General features: G+C 33.1%; 2 protein-coding genes across 2 annotated transcripts; both read right to left on the bottom strand.

Moving 5' to 3' along the window:
* Positions 1–291: 291 nt before the first annotated feature.
* On the bottom strand, positions 292–3,226 carry LOC131842368 (uncharacterized). The gene is made up of 4 exons (XM_059190909.1): positions 3,038–3,226; positions 1,956–2,066; positions 1,207–1,321; positions 292–817 (listed from the first exon to the last, which is right to left on the bottom strand). Exons 1-4 carry the CDS (start codon positions 3,140–3,142, stop codon positions 663–665), a joined length of 486 nt encoding a protein of 161 aa, XP_059046892.1. The 5' UTR covers positions 3,143–3,226; the 3' UTR covers positions 292–662.
* Positions 3,227–4,370: 1,144 nt separating this feature from the next.
* Positions 4,371–8,910, bottom strand: LOC131842354 (general odorant-binding protein 56a-like). Its single transcript, XM_059190894.1, has 4 exons — positions 8,800–8,910; positions 8,338–8,448; positions 7,656–7,770; positions 4,371–4,951 (listed from the first exon to the last, which is right to left on the bottom strand). The coding sequence occupies exons 1-4, from the start codon at positions 8,842–8,844 to the stop codon at positions 4,821–4,823; spliced, it is 402 nt and encodes a 133-aa protein (XP_059046877.1). The 5' UTR covers positions 8,845–8,910; the 3' UTR covers positions 4,371–4,820.
* Positions 8,911–9,149: the final 239 nt, after the last annotated feature.

The following is a 9,149-nucleotide window of genomic DNA, read 5'->3' as shown; positions in this document are numbered from 1 at the left end:
ATGATGTGTCAAATCTACCGTCAGTTTTTAAATCATTTATAAATTTAAGCACTTCTGAATAGTTACAGTTATCTTGCTACTAAGACATCGCTCATTCGGAAAGCAGTCTCATCACAAGACGAACGAGCAAGAAACTTGCTCTTTTAAATAATTGTTGTAACTTTACATTTTTAAGTCGAAACGTGTGAATACAAACCACCAACTTGCACTAACATTTATTCAAATAAACCTAATTATGACTATTCGATAGCGAAAGAGATTTTTTTTAAAACACATACAACCATGTCTTCCGGTTTCGTTGGTATGGTACTGTATAAAATCGTCTGTTTTGATTGTCTATCAGTGCTCAGCCAAGACTACTATGTCTAGAAACTTGAATTCTTAATATTCGTTTATTTTCTAAAATAAAATTGTCTACTGCGAAAGTATATTGAAATTAAGAAATAAATGATATTGCACAGGTACACCTGTGAGAAACAGTCAGCATTATATAATTCTAATATTTGCTTTCAGCGCCATCTAGTAGGCAATAGATGAGTTAAAGAACATGAAATATAATTCTTGCTTATTACCCTGCTAAATGCTGACGTCTTGCTTAAGTCTAAAGTAGTTTCAATAGAAACCACTAGATGGAGTTAAAAACAAATTTTAATATTCAATATTCACATCAGGTACAGATAGTGAAATTTTTGATCTTTGTATTTTTTGCTTTTAGTTTGAAGATGGTAGCATTTAATAAATTCCCATGCTATATTGTAAGCCTCCTTGGTTTTCTTCGGTAAACAGTTGTCTATCATGCGCTCCACGGACTGTTTATCTATGGAAAATAAGTAAATATTTTATTATTTACGCCTAAATTTTCGAGATTGTATTTATTACGGGATAGGCAGTAAGAACTAAATGATATTAGCTCCCATCCGTTTACACATCTCTAGTTTATTTCATTTTCACTGTTCTTCATAACGGAGTTCAAAAAGAGTTTCCGGAGACTAGATGAAACCATCAATTAATCGAAATTCATAAATAAAAAAATCTAATAAAACAGCTATCATATTGGCTTCTTTCTGCTACCTATCACTTTGGCGATTGTATTTTATTTTTTTAATATTGACTAAAATCTTTATAATTATTCTTTTATTGAAGTAAAAACATATAAGCATCTTGTATTGAACTATAGGAATACATGAATGATAGTTTAATACTTACCAATATCAGGTACTCTAGACATAGCAACATCCATCTTAAACACACCTTCTTTGGACATAAATCCGTATTTATTCAGTAAACAGAGACACCATTTTTTGAGGGTTGGATGAGCATTCTGTGAACATATTATATAGCACACTAGCTACTCGACCCGGCTTCGCACGGGTGTAGGTGTATTATTTATATAAACCTTCCTCTTGAATCACAGTCCCCTCCGATCGATCCCCCGTCCAATTCAAACGGGGACCGATGTTACGACGGCCTGAGCCGAGGTTCCGTCAGGCGGGAGTTGGCCTTCAGCCGCTCCATAATTCCTTCCGCGGGTTTGGAGTGCCATCTGCACTCGCCCCCCATCGTCCGGTGAAGCTGTAAAGGCCAGCTGCGGCCAACAGCATTAGAGTAGTCCGAAAAAAAATTGAATCACTATCTATTAAAAAAACCGCCTCAAAATCCGTTGCATAGGGACAGACAGACAGCGACTTTGTTTTATACTATGTAATGATACTGTTGGTCACTCTCTTGTCTCTACTACAGACTCTTACGATATGTCAAATCTACGGTCAGTTCGGAGTGATTCCAACCGAAGAACAAGAGACAAGAAACTCAGCTCTTGTTCTTTTCAAATGAGCTTGTACATGATTAGTATGATTACATATAAAAAGTTCATCAGGTTTTTTATGATTCAAAAAATATTTTTAGATCATTCAAACATGCCGTAACAAATGGATAAAGAAAAAAAACTATACTACCTTCCAGTACCCACCCTTCAGCTTCAGTACTGAATTAGGGTTCACCTTCGTTTCCTCCACACACTCCATCTGCCTTTTATGTAGCAACTGGTTCTCTTCCTCGGTTATACACTGGAGATTTAAGTAAATGCCATTACAAAAAGAATTTGGTATTTCTATATTATACCTAAATGTCACTACAAAAAGTGAGTTATTTACATGTGGAATTTAACTATACTTACTATTAAAATTCTAAAAATATTTAAAATAAAAGTAGCATAACTTACTCCTTATAATATTAGCTATCTGCAAGTAAGTCCCGTCAAAATCGGGCCAACCGTTTCAGAGATTAGGAGGCTGTTCGACACACAAACGTGCAAGCAAACAAACCACCATAGAAAACCAGTAAAGAACATATATTATAAATATATATCTAAAATAGAATGGAATAGAAAATGATATATCAAGTAAACTTAATTTAAGCACTTTTGAATAGTCATAGTTTTTTTTAAATTACCGTTGATTCGGAAGGCTGTCTCATCACAAGAACGAACAAGAAACTTGCGTGTTGCTCCTTTAAATAATCGTAACTTTACATTTTTAAGTCTAAATGTGTGAATACAAACTACCACTATTCTATTATATATACTCTATACATATAAAAAAAAATTGGAGTGTCTGTTTGTAATATTGAGATAGCCGTTTTTTACTACATGCATATGAATGTAAATACGGTACATACACCACAATAACATTCTTTTACAGTTTTTGTCTACCTGTCTACTTGTCTATTTGTTCCGGCTAATCTCTGAAATGGCTGGACCGAATTTGACGGACTTTTATTGGCAGGTAGCTGATGCAGCAGAATAATAAAGTTAAATTCCACGCGGACGAAGTCGCGAGTACAACTAGTTAAGAAATAAAAATGAAATTAAAAAAACTACTTTAAAGACAAATAAAATAAGATAATCTGTAAGATTTGAACTTTTATTCATAAATGTACAGTGTACAGCTAGTTATATATATATATATTGGCTGTAGCTATAACCTTGCCCAAGAGTTTATTTACCTTTCTAGTTACATAAATATAAAGATATACATACATGCACGTAAGTAATAAACAGCAAAAGAATTACAGCGTTCATAACTCCCGAGATGTGATCTCCTTTGGCAGTTAAGTCTGTACTAGTACTGAGACGTTTAACCATTTCTATATATTGCTGTATTGAAGTTCAGTCATAGATTCATGAGTAAGTGTATTATGTAAACATTACATTAGAAACTCATTCAATTTCCACTCGCCTATTACTTGTCTAGTTATATTATTAGATAACTATTATAAATATTATACTTTATAAGTTAAATAGTTTATCATTTCTCAACTATGAACAGTGAAATGTTATTTTCCATTCCATGTATATTACTGCGCCCACGGTTTCAAGTAAGTCATTTATTCGCGTTACAGACAGATATGCATATAGCAATTAAGTCACAGTGACATTAGTAGGCTGCGCTGTGATATGCTATTTTTCAGTATAGCCTGTGTTGTTCTGATGTATAAGCTACATTACTGAAAAGTTTCATCAAAATTCGTTCAGTAGTTTTTACGTGAAAGAGTTACAAACAGTCATCCATGCTTCAATCCATCCATACACACAAACTTTCGCGTTTAACACATTCATCATCATCATTGCAGCCCGGAAGACGTCCACTGCTGGATATAGGCCTCCCCCAAAGATCTCCATGACGATCGGTCCTGCGCTGCTCGCATCCAATGCCTTCCAGCGATCTTGACCAGATCGTCGGTCCACCTTGCTGGAGGCCTTCCCACGCTGCGTCTTCCGGTCCGTGGTCGCCACTCGAGGACTTTACTGCCCCAACGGCCATCTGTCCTACGAGCTATGTGCCCCATTGCCACTTCAGAGTCGCAATTCTTCGCGTTTAACACATTAATAACATCAAATATATAAGATGTATGTTAAAATCGGTCCAGCCATTTCAGAGATTTGCAAGAACAGACAGACAATGTTTTTTTTAAATGTATATTTTGATGTAATACCATATATACTTTCATACGTATTTAGTGAAAAACATTTCAAGTTTATTTATTTGTATGTATGACTTAACTGTACTGGCAACTTCGAACGACTTCTAGCTTAATTTTTCTAAAATAAATGTAGCCTAAGTTACCCCTTATAACATCAGCTATCAGCTGCAAAAATCCGTCAAAATCGGTCTAGCCATTTCAGAGATTAGCCGGAACAAACACAGACAAACAGACAAAAATTGTAAGAAATGTTATTTTGGTATATGCGGTACGCATTTATGTTTATATGCATGTAGTAAAAAACGGTTATTTCAATATTACAAACAGATACTCCAATTTTATTTATATGTACAGATTACAAATATGAGGTATAAAATGAAAATTAAATGTGTGTTCATATATTTTTTATTGCACTATTAATAGTAAATTCGTACAGGCAGTAATGAAACGTCTAAAGTAAGTTAGTGTTGAACTGTAGAATTTTACAACCCTATCGATCAGTCTAAATGGACACCCAAAACGTATAAGTACGTATTGGAAATAATGAAACTTTAATGATATGAATGTTTAATGATATTGTTTTCATTAAATTACAGAGCAACAGCGTCTTTTGTCATGAAAAATCATAAAATGCCCAGAGATGTATTTGACAAGAAAATAATAGATGACTTATTGCGTCATAGATCGTAATATGACGCCACTAAAGTAATAAAGACGTAAGAGAAAAGTCGCAGTGTAATAAAGAATTCAGAGGTATAACGATTTTCTTTGATCAAAATTGTATTTCACAATATTAAACGGGAGTTTTAGCAATACGATTGCGATTGTTAATTGTGGATTTACAAGAAGATGGCGTGTTTGGGGTCCTTCTCGTGGTAGCACTTGACGTAGTTCCACGCGGTCTGGTGGGGGGTGTTACCCTTGTTTGCAAGGCAGGTGTCGATCAACTTCTCAACGATGGGTTTGTCGGCTGGAACATATAAAAAATATATTTAGTGTACGGGACAAGACAACGTGGCATACTTGATATTCAAATATATATGTATAGGTATACTATATAGACATAAATATATAGGTGATGCGGAACAGCACGAGGCACACTTCATTATTTTCTCTTAACTTATAGGTACATTAAATATAACTATGTATAATCCATCTGATGGTAAATGGTTACCGTAGCCTATGGACGCCTGAGGCACCAGGGGTGTCACGTGCGCGTTGCCGACCCTTAAAAAACCTTAATATACCCTTCTTGAAAAACCCTATGCTGTAGTCTCGTGAGCGTCTCATAAAGATATATTTTGTTAAAAAGAGAACAAAAATACGGCCAATAGCAAAATCTTTAATAAATTATACACCCGATAATACATTAGAAATTTATGTAAAAACCAAAGGAAAGAAATTAATTAATATTTTATTATATTAAATTCGAAATACATATAACGTGCTATTTTGTAAAAGAGAAAATAATATAAAAATTAATAACGATTTTTGATTTTCAAACCAAAACTATTTACAATACATAGAGCTATGTACATATTGTATTTCATCGAATTAGGTATTATTTTGCGAAAACCCTTTTCATTACTTAATGGATCTGTTTAATTCCACTACTTTTAAGATGTGTGAGATCACAACACATTCAGTGCGGAAGCCGGAAGCGTTAGAACTTTTCCGACTAGCGATCAAACTTCGACCACTATAAACAAATATATCAGAATTAAACAAAATCAATAGGTATATTTTGCTATTTTAAAGTATTCGGAATTAAACAAAATCAATAGGTATATTTTGCTATTTTAAAGTATTCGGAATTAAACAAAATCAATAGGTATATTTTGCTATTTTAAATTATTCGGAATTAAACAAAATCAATAGGTATATTTTGTTATTTTAAAGTATTCTGAATTAAACAAAATCAATAGGTATATTTTGCTATTTTAAAGTATTTAACATTAAACAAAATCAATAGGTATATTTTGCTATTTTAAAGTATTCGGAATTAAACAAAATCAATAGGTATATTTTGCCATTTTAAAGTATTCGGAATTAAACAAAATCATTAGGTATATTTTGGTATTTTAAAGTATTAACGAGTTGTCAACAAAACTATCGTTAAACTAGTAGATAAACAAGTTCAAAAGTCAGGTCTTCAGTCATCGCAAGTGCTGTTTATGATATAATAGCATCCTTTTTAAGACAACTCAAATTATGATCATTGTTAGAGCGTCCAGTCACTTCCACGCTATTGTTTGACCCGGTCGTTATATTCTTTAATAAAGTTTAAGTGAATTAAATTAAATTAATCAATTAGTTATAATCGTTTATTCTTTAATAAAGTTTGAGTGAATTAATCTATTGCTTATAGTCGTTTGTTCTTTAATAAAGTTTGAGTGAATTAATCTATTGGTTATGATTGTTTGTTAAGTTTGAGTGAATTAATTGTCTATTGGTTATAACCGTTTGTTAACTATGGTTAAGATTAGTTTGGTCAGTATGGAGTCGTGTTTATATTAAATTTAAATATGTACCCCCCTTTTATAGTCAATTAATAACTCTTCGTTGAATATATTTGTAAATGGTGTAATTAGTAATGTTGTATTTTTATATTTAACCGATAAGAAACGAGAATTTTGTCTGTGTAAGTATATAAATATTTTTTATATCGACCTCTGTACTGCAATCTGAGAATTAAGCTTCTTCGACTGTTAATCAATTATTTTTTTGTTGTGCTACTATTTAGTTAATTGTCCCTAGGTATATTTCTTTGATACCAATCCTTACTAATATTATAAATGTTAAAAGCAACTCTGTCTGTCTGCCTGTCTCACTTTCACGCCAAAACTACTGAACGGATTTGAATAAAATTTGATACACAAATAGTCTAGATCTTAGAAAAGAGAAGGACAGGGGGGTAAGGGGTGAAATTGAAACTTATTTTTTAGCAGACAAAGTCGAAGGAACTACTAATATTATATATTTTTTAATCTCTGTTTATACTATACCTATATATTTATTATTTATAGCAGAGTAGAAATGTATTAAACTTAACTTATCCCACTAATATTGTGAGGGGATGGTATGTGGATATGATGGTATAAGTATGGATGGATGTATGTTAGTCTTTCACTTAAAAACCACTTAATGGATTTCAATGAAACTTTAAAATAATATATTGAAATGTTTTTTCATTGCTACATAATATTTATAACTACACTAAAATTTATAGCCTATATGTCATTCTGATCAGAATAATATATAGGCAATAAATTTCATGCGAGTGAAACAATGGGCACAGTTAGTGTAGTTATAAATATTATATAGCAATGAAAAAACATTTCTATGCTGCGTATTAAAAATAAACATAAATAAAAAACAACATTCAATATAGACTTTCATTAAAATTTAACAAAATGAAATATTTTTTATATAATAATTCAAATTTTATTTATTTAAACTTTATTAAATTTTTGTACCATAGCCGGGCTAAATGCTAATAGTATTCTCTACGAGCCAACCTTAGGGAGTGCTGAGATACTTGATTCATCACTAAATATTTTGTTTTGTTCGAATTAAGAGCCGCAACATCCTTTAATGTGTGTACTTGATTCGAAACTAGTTTCTTATTGGTGGTCACTCTAAAAATAGTATAGGTGTAAGCAGATGGTACATACCTGCATTGGGAACCTTGGCGAGAGCAATGTCCTTCTTGAATTTGCCTTCTTTGGTCATCAGTTCGGATTTGATCAGCATGCACAGAGCGTATTTCTTCAGAGATTCGTTTTCGGTCTGTAATGAAATTAACAATATATTAATCAATACGCCCAGGATGGTCTAGCGGCCTTACCGCCTTATTTCCGATGGTCGTGGGTTCGATTCTTTTCTTTTGTAAATATATATCTATGTATATGTATATATATTTATAAAAAAAATGTGTAGTACAAAGTGAACATCCAAATCCATACTAATAATCATATTCATGAATAAACCCGCGATCATCACGCCAGTGAAGTGGTATGTAAAACCGCTGAACTGTCATGTGTAATAATCCTGGACAATTTACCCAGCGCCATCTAGTCCCAATCTAAGCAGAGCTTGTATAATAGGTACTAGACAACTGATACAAATACTTAAATACACTTTTTTTGTAAATACATACATAATAGAAATATTTTCACCGTGCGAGGAATCGAACACGCGACCATTGGAAGTAAATCTAAACCCTGGACCACCAAAAGACTGTCAAAGACTGTCCACATACATATTCCTATATCGCTGAAGTATAAAAGACCTATATTCAACAATGGACATTAAATGGGCAAAATGATGATGATGAGAAAATTCCAGTCGCTTTACCTTGTAATCACCAGTCTTCAGTTTGTTGACTAATTGTTCATCAGGTTTGGTCTCCGCGAGGCACTCGCTCCTATGCTTCTTGAGTTTCTCCTTCTGTTCATCAGTCAGGGCCTGGATTGAAGACGAATCATGTTAAAACATTGCAGGTGTTATCTAGTTATTAATTGGAAGTTTATATTCACACATTTCAACTTAAAAATGTAAAGTTTCAACAATTCTTCAAAAGAGCAACACGCAAGTTTCTTGCTCGTTCCTGTGGGAAAAAATGAGAGTTCGGTCCTACTAAACGAACTTTGATGAAACTTTACAGTAATATAGCTAATACAACAGAATAAATTGAAATCTTTAAACACGCGGGGGAAACTACGGGTTCAACTACAACTGTATATAGTAAAATATCTCCTATAGTTATGATAAATAGAAACTATAATGGAATAGACAATTCTAACAATATATCCTCACCTGAGCCAGCACAATGCAGACGGCGAATACAACGAATGTCTTCATATTGACAGCTGAATGGACACGTTATGACGGGCAGACACGACGACCTGTTTATATATATGGGGGAACGGCCGCCGGGATAATGGTAGCATCGGGATTGGCAGGCGTTGTCAACATTTACAGTAGCATATCAAATAATTTTTATTTAATTAAATTTAAATCAATAAGTTTATACAAAGCTGGTAGCAGCAGACAATAAGTGTACGTTTACAGTGAATGATATTTGGTTGGAGAATCTAGTGATGGTAGTTGGAGAAAACTGCTGGGGCATACCGATTTTGACATCGCTGTGCTCTAGTCAGTTCGTG

This window comes from Achroia grisella, unplaced genomic scaffold, assembly GCF_030625045.1.
Source record: "Achroia grisella isolate CSIRO2021 unplaced genomic scaffold, CSIRO_AGI_Agris_v1 utg2167, whole genome shotgun sequence".
Lineage (NCBI taxonomy): Eukaryota > Metazoa > Arthropoda > Insecta > Lepidoptera > Pyralidae > Achroia > Achroia grisella.
Note: the sequence above shows the minus strand (reverse complement) of the source record. Positions and strands in the feature narration are given on the sequence as shown.

Bases quoted from the DNA above. Each gene is read 5' to 3' on its own strand.
- LOC131842368 (XM_059190909.1), bottom strand. From the start codon at position 3,142: ATGGTTAAACGTCTCAGTACTAGTACAGACTTAACTGCCAAAGGAGAT. The intron at 2,067-3,037 runs GTATGTATATCT...TTAAATCTCCAG, and splicing joins TGTTTATTACTTACGTGCAT to TGTATAACCGAGGAAGAGAA. The intron at 818-1,206 runs GTAAGTATTAAA...TATTTTCCATAG, and splicing joins GTCTAGAGTACCTGATATTG to ATAAACAGTCCGTGGAGCGC.
- LOC131842354 (XM_059190894.1), bottom strand. From the start codon at position 8,844: ATGAAGACATTCGTTGTATTCGCCGTCTGCATTGTGCTGGCTCAG. The intron at 8,449-8,799 runs GTGAGGATATAT...TCTTCAATCCAG, and splicing joins TCTGCATTGTGCTGGCTCAG to GCCCTGACTGATGAACAGAA. The intron at 7,771-8,337 runs GTAAAGCGACTG...ATTTCATTACAG, and splicing joins TGAAGACTGGTGATTACAAG to ACCGAAAACGAATCTCTGAA.